This window comes from Ischnura elegans, chromosome 1 (assembly GCF_921293095.1).
Source record: "Ischnura elegans chromosome 1, ioIscEleg1.1, whole genome shotgun sequence".
NCBI lineage: Eukaryota > Metazoa > Arthropoda > Insecta > Odonata > Coenagrionidae > Ischnura > Ischnura elegans.
This window is the reverse complement of record NC_060246.1, coordinates 44,893,528-44,918,505: the sequence shown is the minus strand read 5'-3', so window position 1 is coordinate 44,918,505 and position 24,978 is coordinate 44,893,528. Positions and strand designations below refer to the sequence as shown.

The 24,978-nt window shown below is 37.7% G+C and overlaps 1 protein-coding gene across 1 annotated transcript in view; it reads left to right on the top strand.

Annotated features, from left to right (window-relative positions):
- The window catches only part of LOC124168398 (discoidin domain-containing receptor 2-like), a 543,546-nt gene that overhangs the window by 454,204 nt on the left and 64,364 nt on the right, over nucleotides 1-24,978 (top strand). The window contains exon 6 of the mRNA XM_046546941.1: nucleotides 15,727-15,863. Within this exon, the coding sequence (XP_046402897.1) occupies nucleotides 15,727-15,863 (137 nt within the window). The remainder of the gene's footprint in view (nucleotides 1-15,726; nucleotides 15,864-24,978) is intronic.

Sequence of the window (24,978 nt, the reverse complement as noted above, 5' to 3'; positions counted from 1 at the left end):
ATTGATGCGCCTTATTTTCAACGAACTGAAAATTGCAATAAAATACATTTTCACTCTTGCGTATTAATATATTTGATGCGTATACGTTTGAAGTTATTTATTTCCGGCGTATCCAGGAAAAATAAAATGAAAATATTTACATGCAAGAATAATTTTTTTCGATACATATTTCTGAATATTGTTCGTTGTATATTAAAAGATAACAGCAAAATTTGACTTTCGTTGTTTATTTTTTTGGATTTTCCATAAATTGCGGCTTTGTTCACATCGCAATTCTGTTTTAGTCTATCCCAGTCAACACATTAGGGCACACCAAACATGCATTACTGTCTTATAACTCCCTATTTCATTTAACTCCCTCCCTCCCTCTTACTGCTCCTTATAACTCCCTATTTCATTTAACATCAAGTAAAGTCATCAATTCGCAAACAAATGATGTTTTTAAAGAATTATATAGTTAATAGATGGCATTTTAAAAAGAGGACGCTGCGAAAATCCCGCGTCAGCCGTGAGTAGGCAGTAGCTTGAAGAGTAGCGATTGAAAGTACTGCAAAAATATCGATCCGAAAAACATCGCTCCATGCGCTGCACCACATACAAAACCTTCATTGAGTGAGTTTTGGTCATATAACTAGACACACTCTGGTGGATCTATGGATGGCATATCGTCCCAATCAAGGTTCTTATGGAATTTCCTTCAGAAATATTTCTCAAGATAATGCAAACTGACCATGGACATAATTGCTTTTGTAATTATAATCAAAAGCGTTCATAATTCATAGAAATATGCGAAAATCATTTCTCAAAATTGATCAGTCTCGAAGGAATATAGGGATATTTTCTTACAATTTAATCATTCCTAGAGAAATATCAAAGGAAAACCTGAGCACATACTGGGCTTACGAAACGTAAATATATTATTTAAAAATTGCGTACGTAAAATTTAATGTTAATACTTAAAAGGAATAGATGAGAAACACTTCAAATAACTATTTCATAAAGCAAGGGCTCTTCACGTTGAAAGTATGAGGTAGTCATTTTTTCGAATCGTTGGAATTTGATTCTGAAGATAAAAACTCCGAGGAGTTGGATTACATTCATAATTTTCCACTTGCTAACTCAATAAAACGTGCTGCGGTCTAGCTACAGGAGCATCATATTTCCCGGAAGATACTAACATTTCATTACACCGGATGTCGAATATTTAGTAAATATTATTTTACTCTAAGTTCAATTTTTCCATTCATGAATCGCTAATTTTTATATGATGAGGTAGGGGGTGATATTTTTGATAAAGACTAATAATTAAAGCAATGAATAATTCCCATCATAGATCATTTATTTTAGTTCCTGAAAAATCTATTGTAGCGTCTAAAAAAGAATTATCTCACCGATAGAGCCAACACTATTTCACTAGGACAATAAGAGATAAATTTGACTTGAAAAAGGTTAAACAGTGAGAAAAAATCCCAATTTTTTCCCATTATTCCTCCTGCCCAACAAGCAAAATCTCTAGAAATAATGGAATATGGTGATTTTTGTTTGGCCTTCGAGTCATTAAAAAAATTTTAACTTCCGGGAAATATTAAACCACAGCACGTTCCATTGAGATAGAACGTGGAAAATTATGAATTAAATCCAATTTCTCGGAGTCGGTATATTTTCAGAACCAAAATCCGATGACTCAAAAAATTTGCTACTCTATTCTTTCATCGCATAGTCCCCTTGACGTCCTCTCTTTCTCTCTACCCTCGTTCAAATATCGATTGTGTTTTTTTTTCATCGGAATGTTTTCCCTCCTCCTTCACCCAGATGGCCTTTGCCTTTCTTCGTTTGTTCAAACCCTAGATGGTCAAACAAAAGCCTAGTTTTGCGGAGGTCCTTGCTGATACACGTGGTGGACGGTGCCTGGGGATCGAGAGGGTGGGTGGGAGGGTCAGGGTTGAATGCTGACGATGGCTGCAGGGCATAAAAGGGTAAAAGAGAGGACGTGGTGGGGGGAGAGGCTAAGGAAAGGCCGAGAGTCCCTTCCCAGAGGGACACAGCGGCAAAAAAAACACACGGGTCTGAGATTAAAAGGGCGGGTTTTGGATAGGATAACTGGGGAGGAAAAGAGAGGAAAAGAACAAGGGAAAATATACGAGAACGGGAAAAATAATGAATTGGTGAAGGTGTTTTACGCTACGACTCTTTCGGATGATATTTTTAGATTATTTGAGTGCCACATTTACATAACACGGTTAGAACTAATGTAATAGTTAGTAGATTTAGGCAAATTGATATGAATTGACCAATTATTATTACGCAACTCGCTCTTAACGAAGGCGTATGATAACAATAACCCAAGATATGGCAGGAAATTTTGAATACATAATATTATGACAATTTTAACAGAGGTAGCTTTGATGCATAACTACAAGGATTAAATCGTAAAATAAGGATTAATAAAAATTTCCTTTCTAGAATTCTTAAATTTGTGTACATCTAACTTTTTTAAATTTATTACGCGTCTTAAACGAAGACATTCGACTTAAAATATCCCAAAGTGATCGCGATCAAGGCCTAACAACCTTTTTTCATTTGAAATTCACCCATTTATTAGGGTCAGCAGTAATATAAATCTATTTTTTGACAAATTCTTTATCTACAGACCAGTTGCTGCGTAATATAATCAACTTATACGGGTATTATCATACCTTATAAACGGGAATGAATAATCAGCCTTGAAAACTTATCAGCGCACAATGGCATGAGAGCCGCTGCTAAGACGAATAAGCGAAACGAAAAAGGCTGTTACCAGAGAAGGCGGCAGTTCCAACGTATTCACTCTGCGGGCATTTCATCGCAATCCGATGAAGGTAACTGAAAAAAAATTGGAATGACTCATTCTGAGTTATTTCTTTTTTGCCTCAAATTCTTCATATTTCAATGGATATTTCCGATAAAATATCACCAATGGTTTAAAGTAAAAAACGTAAAACGGAAGAAAACACCATAAGAAAAATGGCCATTATAACAAGTCGCAAATAACGCACACTATGTATCCACGAAGACATTGGAATTTGCTTCCACCAAAAGAAAAAGGCCAAACGCTGAGCACGCTATGAGAGGAAAGAAAGGAAAAGGGAATTTATAAAATAGTTTTACGACACACGAACCGCAGTAAAACGAATGAGTTTTCCGTGACGTGATTTCCTCATGACCGCGTACACGTAGAGGAAACTCGGATGCAGTAATCATGTGTCCAAATGCTAAGCAGAAACGATCCTGCGAAGTCCCCCGCCGTCGTAAGAATTTAGGGCGGAGACAGAGTGCTTCGGAACGCTATTTTTGGGACTGTTTCGGCGTAGAAGGTTCGAATTATTTCCGTCCTCCGAGCGCCCTCATCTCGACCACAACGGACCGCCTGCTGGGGTGTTATAATTTTATATCAGCCTTTCTTTGATTTATGGGGCAATGTGTGGCGGCACGGTGCATACCAAGTCCGTCTGCAGGCAGCCCCGCGGGCCTTAAAAAAAAAGAAGTTAGCGATGGCGCGAGCGACCGTCTACCGATGTCGAACCGAGGGAAATGAAAGGCCCATTTAAGGAGCGGTTTTCTCGCTCGCAGAATATTCAAATGTGGCCTGTGTACAAAACAGCATTTTAAGTGCCTTGTCCCTCACACGAATGCACGGATAAGTAACTCGGACCATTAATCTTCAACGAGTGAATACATACTTCCGTAAAGCCACCCGTCGCGGGAGATCTAAATCCAAATTTGCACCGCGTATGCACGTAGGGGAGTTCTGGCGAAAGCTACATACGACGTAATTTATTTTTTATCAAGTGGCTGTTCCGAGAGAAAATCTCGGTATTTCATTGCTTCGGCGCTTGAAAAAATCGCCACGTTGGCAACGCAAAATTTTCTCGCAAAATATGAAGTACCTGTCAACTAAATAATTTTCTTAGACAAAAGCTAGCTGTATGAAGCAAAATTGTTAATAAAGTAAATTATTTCCCCGACTGTTAGGGGAAAATACCCATGCAGGAAATCGGTTCAAAACAAATGATACGAACAATTTTCATTTTTTTAATAAAATACCGCACGTAAACAATTAAAAATTTCTTGGAGAGAGTGGAAAACAATATGCAAAATTTAGACCAATTAGTGAAAATCGTTGAATTTATATGGGTATGAGATTCATCTACATATCTACATCTACACAATACCCCGCGATCCACCTAAAAGGCGTGTGGCAGGGGGTGTTAGGACATCGGCCGTTTACAACTGAAAAAAAAATGAAGTGCTTTAACGAGGTTGGGACTAGCGTTTATTAAAGTCCTTTATGGTTCGGGGGAAAAACGAATTCCCATATCTATCCGTTCGACAAAATATCTCTCGTAATTTATCGCTTCTATCGGACCTGGAAATATATTGTGGCTCTAATATTATGTTCTCTGTGTCGCTCTTAAAGGTATCCATTCTCAATTGTTCAAGCAATCTAAGCGTAGCGCGCAGCCTCCGAGTCTCCAACGGCTCCCAACCTAATTCGTTTAACATCTGGGTAACACTGTCTGTGCGCCCGTAGCAGTTTTTGACGAAACGCGCAGCCTTCCTTTGTATTTTATTCAGTTCGCGGATTAAGTCTTTCTGCAACGGATCCCATACGCTCGCTTCATATTCAAGGTGCGGTCGGACGAGAGCGAAATAGCACCTTTCTTTTACTTTCTCATCCGAAAATCTTCCCACAATACGCTTGACGAATCCTAATTTCTTCAGGGCTATGCCGCAAATATTCTTTATATGTGTTCCCCACGTGAGATTCGACGTTATCGTAACTCCCAGGTACTTCACTTCGTCTGTTGCCTTTATGTTAATACTATCCACTGCATAAACATGGTTAGAGTTGGACGAATTCCGCAAGAAATGTACCGCCATGCATTTGCTCAGATTAAGTTCGAGTCCCCACTCTTGGCTCCACAAATGAACGTTGTTTAAGTCAGAAGATGTAATTTCATAGTCAGAGTGATCACTAATTTCGCGATAGATGACAGCGTCGTCAGCAAATAAACGTATTTTACTGCTAATGCGGGAGCATAGATCGTTAATGTATATAATGAACAACAGGGGGCTGATTACGCTCTCCTTGTGGAACACCTGATGTAACTTTTACAGCATCAGAGCTAATTCCGGTAAGAACTACTTTTTGTTTACGATCTCTGAGAAAGTCGCGTATCCAGTTTACAACTGTTTCGTTTAATCCGCATGACTGTAATTTGTATAAAAGTTTGTTGTGAGGTACAGCGTCGAAAGCTTTCTTAAAATCTAGAAATAGTGCGTCAACTTGTCTTTTCGATTCACCAGATTTTATAACGTCGTGAAGAAAGAGCGCGAGCTGTGTTTCGCATGATCTACCTTTTCGGAATCCGTGCTGACAGTCGTGGAGGAAGTTACTTCTGTCCAAGAAAGTCATGAGATTTGAGATATATATGATGTCATCATGGCAATTAATATGTCTTGTCCCAGTTTAAATGCTAGGATAAAATTACGATTAGAGGTAGTTTTTAGGATAATAATGAACATTAAAGTACTGAAATGGCAGGAAAGTATGAGATTCCGAGCCTACAATTGTAATTATAGCCCAACCGAATTATTTATTGTCGCATGGCTACATACGACAAAAAGATAATTTTTAATATATATCTTGGGATTATTTATTGATTTAATTATTAAAAAACCATAATGACTACATTTTTGCGTTCTTACTCTCACTTCAAAGATTTGCTACGTTGGTTACAAAAAAATTTTTATGGGTCATAGCCCGTTTCTATTATCCCGGGAAACGGGCTTATGGACTGGAAATAGGAGGACTTCGGTTAGGCCCGTTATAATCCCGCTAAACTAAGTTCCAAGAAGAATTTGCACTAATTAGAAAGCTAATATATGAAGATACTTATTGAAGTACCTACATCTAAATGCTTACGATAATTTTTCACATTTTTTTACCCCAACCCAGTGGATTTAGCGACGCACATCCTTTCAAAATTAGTGTACCATGTATGAAAGTTGCGCTCGGGACACCAGAGACCCGAAACTTCCAGCCCATACCGCACCAAATTCACTACCCTACGTCGTCACTTTATATTTCTCTCTCTCTACACCGCGGTAGCAGGAGAATAGAGCCGCCACTGCTGACCCCGAAAATATGAAGTAAGAACCGTCCAGTGTACCGAGGTGACTCCTTTCTCCTCTGAAAATATCAAATACACCTCCATTGATACACGAACCAAAAGTTACGGAAGAAAAATTGGCAGACGGGCCACTTTAGCGGATGTACCAACCTCCACCTATTCAATACCATAAGACTACATTCCTTGAAAGGACCAGCTATCCTAAGTGCTGTGCTAAGATGATGAATATTACTTAAAGGCTCAGAAAATCTCGACCGCAAGATGCATTTTGTTAACAGTAAGTAATCTATATAGGAATCATCCTTTGGGAATATACAACAATTATCGACGACGCACGACAGATCGTTCTACGCAGTTTGTTAAGAGTACTTACTAAGCATCAAAATAGTTGTGATCCAAGCCTTCAGTTACGGTTTTTCTGAAGGTGCACTATTAGGTATTGAGAATCATTGAATGAATTACCATACGATTTCAAGCATTTAATGAAGAAAATTCATGGCGTCTTTTGAAAACTGTAATCCCAATTTCAGTAGAAAAAAATTTATCGTATAGTATATCACAAAGCACAGAAATAGGGCAAAGTAATTTACCAATGTTAATTAATTTCGACATTATTCATTCCTTTAATAAATCATCTGAATATTGGTATTATGCCGCCTTTTGTGGTTACATTGGTTATTTGTCGTATTTCAATTCTCACTAGTCGTGATATACCTACTGGGACTTCATTAAATATCTCGGAGCATCGTCTTTCCTTTAACCTCTCCCTGCGCCAAACACATGATATCTCTCTATCTCTCGCACACCATCTTTTCCGTTCCTCCTCTCCACAGCCATAAAAGAAGAACGGAGTAACACATTGCGCCTTCTCTTCCCTTAGCGGCGAGCGGCGACGCGAAGACGGAGGCAAAAGGCTGGAGTCTCCGGTTAGGAGAGCCGTTGAGGGAAGAATGGATGGAGGGAGGAGAGGGGAGGGACATAGAGAGAGACCTTGTGCTCCGACAAGCAAAACGTGTTGACTTTGCCGCAATTTCCTGCAACTGCTACCCCTCTCTCGCTGTTCGACCTGCTCCCTCCTCCCCCTCTCATCCCCATAACAAGCTGGACCAACTCAGACTACCATGGACATTCTTATGAGTCCCATCTCTATCCCCCCCTTACTCACTTTTGAGTTGCCTGCGGCCATCTAACATAGTAACCTTCCCTAAAACATGGTAGCTATTTTCGCATGGAAAGCACCCGGCGAAAGGTTGAATGTTCCCATTTAGGTTGGTTTTAGGCTCTGTACAAACATCTAGATACATTGCGAGAACATATAAATATCACCAGGATTACTCACCCTGCCTGGTCCACCCTGAACATAACGGATTATAATGTTGCAATGCTTCCGCAAAATTAATGATACTCCCGAATAAAATGGGTACTTAAATCCTGGCTGGAACTGGGGATTGTTAGAGTATGACAATGGCATATACTTTGGTCGAGTTAAATTTTAAAAATTCACCGTATCGAAAAGATTATCTCTTTCCTTAGGAGATTCAGGTCAGCTTGTGTTACATAATTTTATAGCTATCTTTTTCTCATTTTAACCCATTCACTCCCAAACGTTTTATTACCTCCCCATTTCTTTTAAAATCCCCTCAAATTGTCCAAAATATCCTATTTCATTTCAATTCTTAAGCAGAGAATTAACAGTATAATTTTAAATTATTTTTGTTATTGCCGCATCAATAACCTCATCATTTTTTTCAGAGGCAAATATATTAACAATCAACCACTATTTATTATCAGGACATCTATATCAATTTTGTTACCAGTCCTTGAAGAAAATATGAATAAAAATACTTTTAAGTGCATGTAAAAAGTTAATACAGTATCAGAAAGGATAAAATGTATTTATTAATGTGAAGATATTATTTTTCTTGTTGAATCGCAATAATATTATGAACCTGATGATGGATGGCGATTTTGGATGAATAAATTTAAACTTTGTTTATACACATAATTTTTTTATTAAACTACGACCATGGTTTCAATGGTTAACGTCATGTTCTGGTAGTGTCATCATCCAGACGATGACATCATCCATCGAAACTACGGTCGTGTTTTATATAAAAAATTCTGTGGATAAAGAAAATTTAAATTTATTCACAAAAATGTTCAGCAAATTCTATAAGGTATTTCCGGGAACCACCAACCTCGCGATGAAATGAATTCGAAGATGAAATTTACTTATAACTATGATAATATGGTGAGTGATATCTGGGGTATGAAGGTCGCCCTTTTAAAAATGCATTGCATAGTAAGTGAAGGGGAATGCAGTAAAATAGGACTGAAAGGGGAAGGCTATGCTGTTGCTGGACCCAAATGCTCGTCGAAGGTGTTCTGACCGGAAGATTAGTCGGGGAGTACCTACGTCAGGAAGCTAATGGGACATTTAGCAAGAGAGTGCAGAGTCACCTTTGCGACTTCCGCTCCAAGGGCTCGGGGAACCGATAGTGAGCCAGTAACCGTCCAACGGAGAAAAAATAAATAAAAACGAAAGGAGTATTTGAGGTCTAGCAGCGTCTTCTCTCGGTCGAGTAAGTAAACCCTAAGGGTCAGTGGAAAAGGAGAGTCAAGAACGGTTAGGGTGGTCAAGGAGGAGATTGACCGTCATGCGAAAGAGCCCTTCGGTGTCTACACGTGGGAGCTCAGGAAATCCAGCGACCATTTCACTTTGAAAATGTTCCATGCCGTCGCGAAAGTTCCCATTTTACGCCAGTAGGCTATTCCTTCAATCGTTGACAACAAAGACAAATAAGCTTTCATCACCAACTGCAAGAATCACACTCACTTCTTTGCTTCAAAGAAATTTATAAATAGCCATATCATAATCAACGCCACATATGTTTTAAATGTTAAAAATATGTAGTTTATATGAGGATTTAATATCCCTGATACTGAGGACGACATGTAAATCTGAAGATGTGATATTCCTTCTTCATTTGAAAATTTCATTATGATATGGCTAATTCTCTGATGGATTCGTTGCTTCTCAGATCATTTTAGGGCTCAAGTGGTATCTCAGATGATATGTATTCATTACAATTTCGAGAGCTTATTGCATTGCACTTCACCAATCATAGTTTACATGGGATTTTATTTAACATATTTAAAAAAATAAAATGGAGCACAAAAGACCAAAATAGATTAATGATAGCAATTTATTCTTAATTTATCTCCACTTAAAAATATATGTATAGCCTCATTCTTCGTAGAGATGAGTATTTTGTAACAGCCAAATTAGTATGATAAGCTCCAAAAATCGTAAAGCTTAAAAAAACCGCATTAACAAACATTTTCACAAAGAGAAAGTGTGACTGAAAGAGATGATCTTCAACGGGATTCATGCCACAGCACTCTACTCTAAAATATAAGGATTAATATGCCCTAAGCGCAAGCGGCTATATGACTCTTAACATTTATTTTTAAATTTTCATAGCGTTTATAACCCCCAGTATTCAGTAAATGCTAAGACCAGGTTCTATGTTCTGATAATTGACTGCCGAACTGACTTATAACTGTTGTTCAATTATCCCATCAAATCGCAACGTCACTATCACTATTTTTTATCATTTAGCGTTCTCATAGGGATCACTCAATTTCATCAAGCATTTGCCATCTGTATCAACTACATAATCCGGAATGCAAGCTACTTTGACTCACTGAGCCGGTAAATGCGAGTTTGAAATCCATTGTGTCCACATTCTTGCTTTTCAATCCACTAATAATGAGGAAGAGAGACCTGTTTATCCGTGGACGCAAGAATATAGGAATGTCACGATTCATTATTTGGCAAAATAGCTCCGATGAACAATAGAGCGGCCGTTATAGCTATCCCTAATTAATGCAATGTGTGAATATTTCCGAGCACAACAAACTTCATCACGCACCAAAGTCAAATTATGGGAGTTAATTACCTAACATTACGTATTCCGACTCAGTCATGCGTAGGATTCACCTGCATGTTTCCCCATAAAAGATACGTCATACCGTAAAATAACACAATGCATCGACGCGAGCCCTTAAATTTTCTTCTAATGAGCTAGTAAAATACCTTCACTAATAAATGCGTACCATCAACAGAATTCAAAACAACTCCATGGTGAGAAATATTTTCTCTCATTTTTAACTCTGAAGGTAGCCACAGCTGAATATATTTTAAAAATTGCCTTCAATCTTTGGTATCAACGGACAGACTTATGATGAAAGAAATACAAAAGTCAAAAATAATTTCGGTTGTTTTAAGAATTTCTACTGAGAATAACGATTTTTTTCTTAATTCTCTCTCTTCGGAAGATTTTAGATTATCCGAATATCTTTGCTATTGGTCAAAAGGAGCTATGGTCAACAGGTAAGCGCTCGTCTTTTCCAATAATACAAATATAAATATGAATAGCGAGTATAGTAGCATACTTCATACAGATCTTGGTTTATGGCCGTTCATGGGTTCAAATCCAGTTAGGAGCCATGAAACAAATTCATCACCTCGAAAAGCCAAATGGCCCTGAGAAAGAAGCTGGCCCACATACTCTGAATCCGTGAAATTCACACACTTTTGGTCTAGTCTGGGGTAAGTTCTACCTTCACCTACCTTAACCATCATTCGCATTATTTTACAGAGTGAGCGTGTTTCAAGAATAAATTTACTAGAAAAGCACAAGAAAATAAAATTCTCAAAAAAATCACTGCGAAGATACCGATTCATCATCGTGCTACGAATGGCTCACATGAAGTACACGAAGGAATTGGTGAAATTGGATGCTTCCATTAAATACTTCAATCAGAGAATTACATAAGTCAATAGTATATCAAGAATCCCCCCAGTTTTGCAGAATAAATGTGAACTTTTTATGTTATTTAGCCCTGCACAAACGTTTACCAAAACAAATCAGGTTCATTTCAGTTAACGAGACTACAGGAAGGGAAGAAAATGCAGAGAACTGCGAAACGGAGTCGTACCGCTAGAATGCATAACCTATTAAGAACAATTTCCCCGTACGAGGTCTGATATTCATTTAAAAACATGCATTTTTTGTCATTTAAACAATAAGCGAGGAAAAGAAAATGCGACCCCAGCATTGCATACAAAAATATAACTAAAAAACAACAACTAACTATAAGAGGTTGGGTTTGTTCGAATTTTTGGCAATGAAGTTATAATTTTGTTTAAAGTGAGATCTGCACGACCGTATCAATGGTTGAATATTGTATCTGTATGCGGAAAATGGCAAGGATTAGAAACGGAGTGGTATACGGAATTCAGTGGTCTCATTTGAAAATACTGCAATTAACGGGAAATAAAAACTCTAAAGGTATAAAAAGCTTCACTAAATGCCAACTAGTTAGAATCTCTTTTGTGCCGCAAGCGAGGCACATCCTCTTTCATTATGAGCTATTTTCAACAGTCATGGCACAGCCATGCACTGGATTACACTCGAAAACTCAGATGCACTCAAAATCACAATGCAGCCGGTGCAGCGTGGGAAACAAGTCCCTTAAAAGAAGTGCTCACGAAATTACAACTTCGCCGCGCTATAATGGAGAAGAGTGGTAAACAGTTGGAAACAAAACTAGGCTGTGAAATTTACTATATCCCAAAAATAGTTTTCCGGAATTAGGGAGAACATTGAAAACGAAGTACCAGCGAAGTAGTTTGACTATAAAATATATTTTTTTTTAACTCACAGAAGTTGAAAAAATTTAGATAACTTCAGGATGAATGCAGTGATTTTAGAAAGACCATAAAAATATCTGTGAATATTAATTAAATATGTTTTACGTTATTTAAACCTTTTCCCCTCCATGGTAAGCTTTGCTCGGTAATTTTCCCCGGGTATAAATAAACGATGCTTGCCCGAGAATGCTTATCTGTACTGACATTCCGCAAATATATATGGTCACACTAATTCGCATCTTTCTCTTACTTGCCTCTTTTTCCTCAACGTATTTTAGAATTTCACACAATAATTAACTATAGTTCTCGCTCTTCCCATCTACCTGATAGCGTGTACCACCATCACCGGTTCATTTGAGGACACAAACCCACGCCTCCCAAATTTTTCTCTGTATTCACGCTTCCATTTTCCACACATCCTTTTAGCGCTACCGTCCATTCGCGTAATAAGCTATCACTTTGCATTCCTTCACTGCCGACACCCACATGAATGCCAGAGATTATAAACTTGAGAGTAGGTATTCAATGTCAGTGGATAAGTATAATTGGAGTGCGCTGCCTCCGCTATACGCTTTTTTCACACATCCTGACCTCTTACTTATATTTTTTCTATAATTTCAGGCGTAATTAGCGGAAAATTTCATTCCCTCCATCATATTAAAAACTATTATCCGATTCATGGGCTATTTGTTGCTTACTTGGTAGTTTTGCTCCCACCAACGCGTTCACCTAGTACCCTACCTTCAACACATCCGCTCACATTTTCAGTATGAAAGTTAACATAACCATCATTCCAACTCCCTCAGCTATTTTTCGTGCCACATAAGCTCGATAACTGCAAAACGACATTTCATAAACGAGCTTCAGACTCGAGTATAGGAGTAGATAATATGTCAAAATATTTTGCGCACAGTTAATTGCATAAAGCCATAAAAAATTGAGCTTTTTACATAATTTTCTGAAATCTAGATACAAATCATAACTTTAAGGAAAAATTGCTCTCTGCTTGCAAAATATATTCACCGATTTTCACTTAAAGCAGTAGTTATATTACGGAAAAAATTATTGTATTACCAGTCTAGGGAAAAGATAAATAAATCTCCTAAAGTTTAGAAATGCGTCAAACTTTAATGAGATACAATGGAAAAAAACTGTTAGTAGCCATTCTCTTCTAATATAAGGAGTAAAATATCAATCTCATGGCTCCGATAATGTATTTGAAATGAGGGCTTTACAAAAATATTCCCGGGTGTCTCCATAGGGAAATAATTCGTTAAAATATGAACTTCTCTGACGCACCACGCTACAAGGAAAGTTCCGACAAATAATCAAATCCCTCTCTTTCCCGTCGAGTACCTACTGTCTGCAACGGAGAGCGCACCGCATTCTTTTCCCAGATCAATTTAATTATTCCGCTTGGCATCTGACATGTTTATCTGAGCATGAAAATATTTATGCTCCCTCCCACTTCAACTTTCACGAGATTTTGCCGAATTTAAAATGCCTTCACTTGACTCAACAAGGGACCGAAGCTTTTTCGACGCAAAATGTTTTGCGTATCTTTCGCCCTTCGGCTCACAGTTTCCCGGTCCCCTCAAAACTCTCTCTCTCTCATTTCCAACGCACGCACACACACAAATTTCAATGTTTCCGCCTTTCTGCTTGAAGGAGCTTTCTCCTCAGGGCTCGCTCCCCGAAATACGTCCGTTTCCCTTTCTATCGGAGAAACACTTCGGTTTTAAGGTCATGGCATTTGTGGGGTAACGGCGGTCGCTCGAAGAAAGGCATTGGAGAAAACGCCGAGTGCCCTCAGACTGCAGAAAGAGGAAAAAACGCTCACGCATGCAACGTGGAATGAAGAGCGCATATAGGGGAGATCACCGAGTAGGAGTATTGGAAAAGGGAAAATGAAGCACCCCGCATATCTATCGAGTGACTGTAGAGGAGGCCCATTCTCATTTCATCCAATGATAACTTTTATGGCATTAACAGCGGTTTAATGATCTACAAGAAGAAAACCAATGCAACCCAAATTTATGGATAAAATGCAGTTTTTTGTATCGTATAGCAAAGACGAGATTAAGAACAGAATGAAAATACTTTTTTTGAGTAGTTACCAAAAAAAATCCTTTTCGTTAAACATCAAATATGTACTAAAGACCAAAAATGTACAAATTCTTGCCGTAAGGCCACTATACACGGTGAATGATCATGCGAATGAAATCATTCATCATATTATTTAATTAACGGAAAAATTCGCGAATGAACCGTCATGCGCATGATCAGTCAGTGAAAATTAGAACATGTTCTTTTTTGCTCGTATGATCCAGTGAATGATAACGTAATCTTTCAGCATGATCATTCGAATGATCATTCATCGCGTACAGCGGCCATTACGAATCGTTTCATGCCAATATTTCTCGTGTTATCTTGTTTTCTTGCAAGGCTAGAATACTTTTTGCTTTAAAAAAAATGTAGTACGATGCGTTTTTGTGCTGTACGATTTCGTCGTAACTCGAGACTAAATGTTTAATTACTGCAGTTTTTACTTTAATGTTTGCGGGATTAATATTGTAGTTTATTTCCTTCAAAAACAATATTTCATTTAAATTCACATTGGCAAGTTTAAGTTTTGAATAGGTAGCACCGTGAGGTGTACTTCTTGACATCTTTCTTACCTCCATTAATCAACTGTGTGCATGAAAAAGTTGTCCCAATACATAATCCTTATGGAGACATAAAATTTTACCTTCAAAAAATAATTTCATACAATTTAATTAATGCATAACTTTGGGATTCAAAATTGCTGCTAGTGTTTTCATACAACGCTCTTCCCTTATCCCCTAAACGGCATCCACATGGAGGAAAGATGCAATCACCTGAGCCAAGAGGCATCAATAGGCATAATTCCATAGTGGCACAAGATGGTCACGTACTCGTGGTCTATATTGGTCATATTTTCTCCAAAGGAATTTTTGCACAACGCTCTCTACATTCCTATATTAGGACAGATATCCAATGCATACAGGGTTGAATTCAACTTAATAGAGGAAAATTCGTCAACTGTTCAATAAAAGAGGTCTGGGAATGAGATGATGGTACCCTAAAAGCGTCAAACCATAATCAGTGGGCTTAATTTTAACGCTATTTGCATGAATATTAGCAAATGCCAATTTCCTTCTTCACGATGGTGGTTACTACTTGTAAATTATTAAATAATACGCATCCAGTAATAATACCAGGGACAAGAAAAACGTTTTACAACACGAACCTATTGTATACTTGACTAAAATAAAAGGGATTCAGATTATTTAAAAAATAAAGTCCTATCAATGCTGAAAATATTTACTGTGAGATAAAATCTAAAATTTTATTTTATTTTTTTATTTATCTTCAACTCCCCGAAAACAGCGCATTGAGGGCCTGAGGTATCACGGGAGTTTTAATAATCAACATAAATGGACTATCACACACACCCATGCCCTATATAGAGGTGGTGCACGAATCCGCGATCTTCGCGTTGAAAGCCGAGAACAATTTTGCCGGCAATATCAAGTTTTTTCCACGAGGTTAAAACATTTTAACTCGAGAAACTGAAATCTGATATATGAGTCATCGTGTCTGCCTTATACAGGGGAAGAATTAAAGCTTCTCGCAGTCATACATCTGAGTATTTACCCTTAAAATTTGGCTCTCCGCACAAAGCCGTTGTCACTGAAACTTGGCTTGCGGGCACTTCGATACATAAAATAAATTTCTCCGACCAAATAAAAGGTTAATTGGTGCACTAAGTATAGAAATTGATTCGACTAATAAATTTTCCTTTCATTTCAGGAAATGGATGGGTGGCCTGGAAGAACGACTCCACCGGGCCGGATCGCCACGTCGAAATGATCTTCGAATTCGACCAAGTGCGAAATTTCTCGGCGGTCCATCTGTATACCAACAATTACTTCAGTCGAGATGTTCAGGTGAGATTTCAATGTACAAGGTCAAATATTTGGTTTAAATTAATGATTGTAAAACAAATATATCTCAAAAAAAATTCTAAATATGTATGTTACTATAACAGAATTTGGTATTTGGAATGAAGAAGGTTCAGAATTTAAATCTGATTGGAATTGGCGGGTTTGCGCATAAGTGCAATACATGAATGCCTACTGTAAGTACAACACCGACAGCAACCGCTACATTCAGCTAACTACAACGTATTTTCGAGGCATTAACAAGCCTTCACCCCTGTTCACGGCATCAACTGTAATGAAGCAAAATATCTGAAATCCAGAGAATTTGTCAAGTCAAATTCACAGGCGTAAAAATTTCGACATAAAATCAATGCTTCAACAAATTCTTTGCGAGAAAAATTACTCTATTCTCTTAGCTCCTTTTAATTGAAGATTATAACTCGACTAACTGGGTCTAAGAAGATATTTGAGAGGCATTCTTTATTTTGATATTTTACTCTTTATGGTAAACCTAATACATTTAAATACATTCTTCAAACGAAAAAATGGTTTAACATGAGTGCATTACCCATTATTTTCATAAAAGTGACATTAGGGGTTCAATTTCCACCGGCAATACACCGTAAATACATCACGGTAGCAAAATAAATCGGGAAAAGGAGCACAGGACACTAGTTCCCAAGACTTCCGCTAAATGAGTATCAAACCCGCATGTAAGAAGAGAACAGCGGTGTACAAAATTATACGATTGGCCAATTTACCGAGGATAAAATTGGAAGGCTGGATGAATGCTAATGATACTTAATTCAATGCAGGATAAAAGATTCATGCGATTTTCGCCTGAAAATATAAATATATGACATTAACAATAATAGACACTAGAACTGTAGAACAATAATAATAAATATACCTAATTCTATGATTAAATAGACTCAAATCTATGCATTTAACAAACAGAAATCGTCTTACACTCAAATCATCTCCTTCATTTCATTCTTATCCCCATAATAGCTGCATATATCAAGTAAAATAACTATGTGGTTAGAATTTTAAATTTTTAGTGCCGAGCATTCAATTCATTCTAGCATTGACTCAAAATTGTCATAAAAACACTGAATAACGCAGCAATTTTGGAAATTCATAATTGCTCTCTAGCTAACGAACCTGACGAAATAAAAAAAAACGTTCGTGAGATTGAGAATAGATATTTAATATCGATGGTTACCTTAAAAGCTAAGGTATCATACAAAGGTAAGGCTCACTTTACTATGCGAGTTGAGAGAGAATTCTTTTATGATTCATCTTCACCTGAATACCATTACCCTCCAATTTCACTTGAATCCCACATGCTTAGTGTCTCTACGTTACTATCAGCACAAAAACTCGAGAATTCTTATACTACTCCTTATCCACCAAATTATTAATTAATAATGAGAAAAAACGACAATATTTTTCTGCAGTGATGAAAGTAAATACAACTATACTAAATAATAAAACTATACTAAATAAACTAAACTATAAAAAATAAACTGGTTCGTGAAAAATATCATCAACATTACAAACCGTGCGAATTACATTTCAGCTCATTATACGTACCATTAAACTTGATTGTTTCTGGCTTTACTTTGTGAAAATCCATTCTTAATAATAAAACGTTATTGTACTTTTCCACACGATTTAATTAATACGACCCTAAATTAAATTAAAGCCCTAAATTCTGCCCCAAGTATCATTAAAACAAATGAGATGTACAAAGTAACAGTGATGAACCCGCAGGCACCAAGATTTTTTGGTCTTCCAAAGTTACACAAAACAAACATTCCAATCAGACCCGTAGTCTCAAGTGTTGCTGCACCATCAAGAAAACTAGCCTCCCACCTCAATTCAATCTTCAGAGAATTCACCGGATTCAAGCCAAGATACGGGGTGAAGAACTCAACTGCACTGTGCCGTCTTCTCACCCAAAGAGAGCCCCCGCCATCCAAACATACGTTAGTATCCTTCGACGTGAAAGATTTATTCACTAACATTCCAATTTCCGAGGCTGTTAAAATAGCAGAAGAAACACTGAGGAAAGCCGGAGCCGATCCACCCTTCCTCGACGATTTTGTGAAATTGCTGACAGTGTGTGTGGAAGAGAATTATTTTAAATTTAATAACAAATTCTACAGACAGAAAGAAGGTTTGGCAATGGGGTCTCCGCTATCGCCGTTTTTAGCGGAACTATATATGGACAAGTTTGAAGAAAAAATTTTCAGTGAAGATTCAGTGAACACCAATTTTATCCATTGCTGGTACAGGTACGTTGACGATGTGTTTGCCATATGGACTGGTACTATGAGGCAACTGGACATATTTTTGAATAAACTGAATACACAAGCCAAAAACATAAAGTTCTCATGTGAAAAAGGATCCAACCATAGTATCAACTTTCTCGATATCACTATTTCAACCTCGGAAAAAGGCTACGACTTCAAAATCTACAGGAAAGAGACTACCACCGACCATGTCATCCCCTCCGACTCCCGCCACCACCCCTCTCATAAGCTAGCCGCCTTTCATGACATGTTAAACAGAGCACTCAACATCCCCCTCTCTGCCGAGAACCTCGCCATGGAAATCAAAACCATCAAAAACATTGCAGTTAAAAACAGATACGAAGAAAGTGTCATAGATAAATTGTTAAGGAAGAAATACTCCCTCCGGGCACAGAAAATGATATACCATTCATCCATTCATAATGAGCATAAGAAACGCTGGTGCAAACTGAGTTATTATGGAAATATTTCACAGGCAACCGCAAACCTTTTTCCCAGAGAAGACTTTAAAATAGCATATTATAACACATCTAATTTAAGGGCGTTATTATGCAATACAAAAGATAAAATTGACTTAAACGATAGAAGTGGCATTTACAGACTCAAGTGCAGTGACTGTGAGACCTATTACATAGGCCAGACTGGACGTTCGTTCCGAGTAAGAGCAGAGGAACACGGAAGGCATTTGAGAAACGGGGAGTTAGAAAAATCGCATTTTGCGAAACATCTATGGGAGAGTGACCACAGGAGCAATTTTGTTCCGGAAATTCTCCACCTTGAGGGAAAGGGAAGAAGGATGGACTGCTTGGAGGAGTTGGAGATAAGGAAGCATTTAAAAAATGGAATTTTAGCAAATGAAAATATTTTTGTAAACTATTCCCCGCTCTTGGAGATTCCCCTGAAGCTGAGTGACGCTCCAACCCCAACGCAACCCTCCCCTACCAACGTAATAGCAACCAGATAAACAAGAACAAAATAACTGTTATTATAACGGATTCTGTACCTGATGATGTCGCCTCTGCGACGAAACCGGTCGTATTAATTAAATCGTGTGGAAAAGTACAATAACGTTTTATTATTAATACGTGCCATTGTCCAAAAACCAAACGCTACCTTTTTGCGTCCTCAACTACATGTCACCCATGCGTACCCAACGTATTCAAACTTTGAATTCGGTCTCCTGGAATCATTACTTCCCAGAAAAACATCATGCGTCAAATTATTGTCAATAAAAAGGCTACCGGTGGCAGTAACAGGAGGCAGCAGAATATTAGTATGGACAATTTTAATAAAAAACTTGTGACATCCATCCAGGCTACTTTTTATAAAATGATCCCGAAACCACACATTTTATCAAATTTTAGGTCCAACAGAAAGTACGCCACTATTTCATATCAACCCCCCTTACATCCTCTACATAAATACCAACAGCTTGTAGACATTGCACGAAGAACTTCCTCATCTATAGATACTATTTTTGTAAACCAACGCTCACGTTTCAACAGGACTTCCGAGTAAACAATGAGAAAACTTCCCATAAAAAACTCGTCGAACATTTCTTGGTATTATTTTGAGTAACAGCTGTTCAAATGCTGCGAAATAAGCAGCTAAATTTAACGCAACCATATTTTTTCCCAAAATATAGTTTAATGTAATGTAAATTTTCCAAATAATTGGGTACCATCTCAAACTCGGTACAATGAATAAGAAGATAATATTGCTCTAATTATACCAAGTTCAAGAGTCCTACTGCATCCTCTATTGGTTAATACGCAGAATCCTTTTGAAAATTAATATGAAACACCAAGGAAAGATGAATGACAATATTAAGGCGTTGAAAAAAAAGTATCGAATCATTACCTTACGCGAACAAATGCCTGAAGCAATCCTAACGCTAATCAACAGAATATGACGTATTTTTGCATTCAATAGCTTACTAGCTGACCCGGTGAACTTCGTACCGCCTATTGACCACCTTCACTTAACAGTTTAGTTACACCATTTATTAATCAAGAGCGGCTGTACTGATTATAATAATGTTTAGCTTACGGTAATAAAATATTAAAAAATCAAAAAAACATAAATAAGCATAACAATGGCTTGTTAGAAATATATTTTCTTTATTCAAATTACACCGGGGAAGTAGACCAAGGCATGTATATGCGGATTTTTTCAATGAATTTTGTAATTTTGATGTTTCAACTTAGGAAATTTAAGACACTGTGGTCTTATAAAGCAATTAATAAAGTCAAACCCGTTCTTGGGGAAAGTTTACACCACGCTAGACCGATAATTGACTGAGGCTCAAAATCTCGTGAAAATAGTCCGTAGGGAGCAGCATTAAGAAATGCACTGCGTAAACGTTCCACGGCACCTACACATTCGGGTTTAATCTCTTGAGTTAAGCACCTTCTGATATGTGACAGTTTTTGTTTTTATATCAGGCGCAAGATAAGATAAAGATAAATGTTTTTGAAATTTTCCTATTTTTTAATGTCCTATATGTTATCCGGGGCTGAGAAGCATCCAAAGAGCCTAATATCATTAAAATCGGCGAAGCCATTCTCCAGTTATAAGTGTTCTAACAAAGACGATTTTTGACTTTCTTTTATATATATACACATATAAGTGTAACCATTAAATCACATATGTACCTATTTTTTCACAATTATTGATTGCATCTAAAATGTGATCTTGGAAGAGGACGGTAAGAAAAAACATTTTCAACGTCTCACGGCCACCAAGGAAAAACATTAAGAGCACACATCCATATAAAATAACATGATTGCTTGCTGGCTCCTCCCCTTAAAAATAAATGGTGCTTTCAGCTTTTTTTCTCCAACAACCCTAACGTTCTAACAATCTAGAGATCCATAGAAGTCATCCATCATCAACTAAGGGGCACAAACAACAAAAGGCCGCAAATACCCAAGCCCAAAGCGTAGAAAGGGCTTGGTGGGACGCGCATTCCACCAATAGCATTAGAGGTCTTTGACCGATTTGACCGCTTGACTTTTGCTCTCAATCGATTGAATTGACGAAGATCAAATAGCAATTTTAATCCCGCATCATTTTCATCTAAATAGGTGGTATCTCCAGTTTTATGATGTTAAGCTCAGTGGTTTCAGAGCATCAGGTAGTTAAAGTAGTGGTTTCAGAGCGTCTAGTTGACAAACAACCATAAACAAAAACTAAATTAAATTCTCAAAATTTATAAAGGGATAGATTTTATTTCTAATAAAACTGAGTTTAAATGGCTTGGAAAGAATTCAATGGCTTCTGGTGAGCATTAACGCAGCGAAAGCGTTGCATGAAATTTGAAAGTCAATTTCTTTCGGTAGAATTAACTTTGACCTTTCTCGAGAGCAAAAAGGGTCAATTTTTTATTTCCCCGTTAATACTTCCTCGTTTTCTCACCTTGCCTGCATACATCCACAAACTGTGACTACTTAATTTTTCTCATACGTAATTCATATTGAACAGTGGCGAAGAAAGAGGTAGGCTGTTTAACTCCTCACCTATCGCCAGGCTGCGCCACTGTCTTCTACTCCAATGGTCTTCTGTTCACACATCTCAAATTCTGCTGAGCAGCCGGTAAACGATCTGGCGTTATGGGGAAAACGAAAAGTACATTTATCATTATCTATGCGCCATAATGGGTATTTATACTATGAGAAACCAAAAATAAGTCTATCGAAACTATAGGCCTTGATAAGGTCAATGTAAACTTGGTAAAACAAATAAACAGGCTTCACACCAACTTATCATATTCTATTCTCATCTCTACTTCCCAATTTTGTTAATATTTCTGACAACATTATTGGAAAGATCTCGCAAAAAAGACCTTTACGGTAAAATGTCTTGTGGTTGATTGAGAAATAAAATTCATTAATTCCAGGAGTTACATATTCCCGTCGAAATTCAAAAACTATATGACATCCAAACACTCCTTGCACAAAAATGTGAGATGAATAAAAATCACACAAATTATTACAAAACGAATTTTAACTTTGACTTGCCATTATTGCAGCACTTTGGTCATCGTTTGCACCAAATCATGCAGCCATCTCATTTGCCAACGTAGTCCTCTTGGCCTTCAGATCAGTAAAAGTTTGCACTAATAATCTAGTCTTAACCTTCTCTCCCTCTTTTTCTGAACGCAAACGAAACAAAAAAAACCCTCACCCCTCGAACACAGCTTCGCGTCTCAACTGCCATCTTCACCTTCATACTCTGCCTCGAAAGGTTTCCCTCACCGGTATCAAATTTCCCTGATTTCCAGGACCGATTGTTATTTACCTCACTTCCCTGAAGGGTTTATACCCCTGATTTGAAGAAGGCCGCGCGTATAATTAGCTGTAGCTGAATAGGTTTCTGGAATACTAGTAGCTAGCAGACAGATCTCCAAGCTTTTGACCTGAGGATACCTGGCTCAAACTCCGCATGAAGCGATTGGACACCGCCAAACAAAAACCCGCTTACCAAGAGGTGGCTCAGGAAAAGGAAGAGGCCATCCAACGTGAAATGCGTGCTGGTCACACGCCTGCGGCTTACTTAACCAAGGATAACATTTACTCTTAGATAACCAATCCATCCTTCGGGTTAAAACTTAGAGTGTGTGAATTAATTTTCCGAGACGCCGTTACCTTCCTCGGGAGTAGAAATAAGTCCACTAAAACTCAATTTTCCGAGGAAGGTGGAGGATCAACCGAAAATGCATTCAGAAAGTTTTCTTTTATATCTGTAATATTTTGAGCGGTGTATTTTCCAAACTCAAAACCTATAATATATGGAAAAAAATTATGCTTGCAAAATAAGTGTTCACGAAATCATTTTCTAAAGTTATTTATGATGAGAACCTCGATGTTTCCTCGATCGAGCCAAAGTTCAATGGAATCTCATTCGTAAATCCACAACGGCCAGGTGAGGTTTTACAACCCAAATCCCGTCCCTTTGCCAATGCCTGAATACTCGTTCCTATTTCTCTATCTGTCACCTCCGCCGTTCGCCTTTAGTCGTCTCCACACACATTCCGCACACCTCAGTAAAGCGCTCCGAATTTCGCCTTCACACAATGAGACTCGCCTCTTCCATTGAAATTCCTCCACTCCCAATTCTTCCTAAACCCCTTCCTTTGGCTTTTACACTCCCACCCACCCACCCCATCCCTCCGCAAGGGATTAACTCTCCGAGGCAAAGCCATTTCAGACGGCTCCCGCCCGAACGCGTTGACATTTGACGGCCGGATAAAATTATATTTTATTTCCCCACCGTTATCCGGAGGATATTTTCCATTCCGACGCAAGGTGTTCGTTTTTGTGCTCGCATAAAATTTCATGAGATGCTAATGGCAGTTGGTAGTTCGCTTATTTGAAGTAAAGAACGTTTACCGGAATTATCATTAACGATTCTGGCGCCCGAAGACTTCATTCTCTCAGCGACAGCTCCAAAAGGAAAAGGGTTTTAAATTAAGGCCCGTTACATCGCCTCGCTCGGAAGACGGGTTTGCAATGAACGCTGGGCGATGTGATGTCAAAGAGGAAGCTTCGATATGTAAACGTATCAAGTGAATATGCGCAGCGGAGTTGCGGAATGTATGAATTTAGATAGTGCTACTAATTCCGTTCGAAGGGATGAGCGCCAACCGAGAGATCCCATGTTTTTTCAATCAAGCCTATTCCAATTTGAAGAGAGGACGGAAAGACGAGCGAGCCTCGGATTTTGTCGAAGTGTTTGAACGACGATTCTCTTAGCCGCAATATAACTCAATCCAGATAATCCTGCGAGTATGGATCTTATGAGTTAGCACCAGCATATGATACTGAGTAATCGGATATTCTCACTCATTTCTTTTTAAAGATATACGTTGACTTCCTAATGAGTGCCGAGGTACAAAAGCAATGATGCTGAAAAATCTTAGTATTCTCGATAAAATGGAGTGGAATTTGTACACAGTGAAATATGAAACTGCCGTTTTCCACCGTAAAAAATTTACTTCGACCCCATTTTGAGTCTTAATTCACCACCCAAAAATTTTATGTGAAGCCCACATCGGCAGGAGTGCTTTTAATCTCTCTGTTACTCTTTCTGTATGATTTTATTTTATTAAAATTTTAAAAGAATATGACGCACCTGTAATCTTTTAATAAATGATACATTTTTCAACTGGGATTTTCTTGTAAAAAGCTATTTTTATCAAGGATTCACAAATTTGTAACTGCTACCTATCACGAAAAGAATCGGCATACGATGTGGCTCAAGCTGACAACCTTACCACTTTATTTAGAATTACGAGCCGAATTTAAGGCAAAATTGAGATACCAATCTCATTTTATCGATGGAATATTGAATTAAAAGTTTTTAACGACTAGTGCCTACCGAATTCAGATTTTTTGAAAGTCAACATGATAAGTTTTGGGGAACATAGGGAAATTTATAATTGGGAAATAGGGTGATTTCTAGTTCTCTTTTATCAGATGTAACGACTTACAACAGTCAGCCATGCATATTTATCGATGATATTCATAATTTTCTGCTGCTAACTACGAAAAATGTCCATCAAACCTGGGCTCAGAAATGTCAGACATTCGCATTCAGACAGGATTTTAACGGCAATATAAGACCTAAAATGCTCCCTAATATCTTCATTTAAAAAAATGCAGGCATAAGTTACAAACATTTGTATTGTAAATTAAAAAAAAAACTAAGATCCATTCTTAAAGTATTCCACTCCTGATTATCCGAGTTAATTTTTTTTATTATAGCTTCGTCATCGTAAAACGTAAAGTCAGCAAAAAATAGCT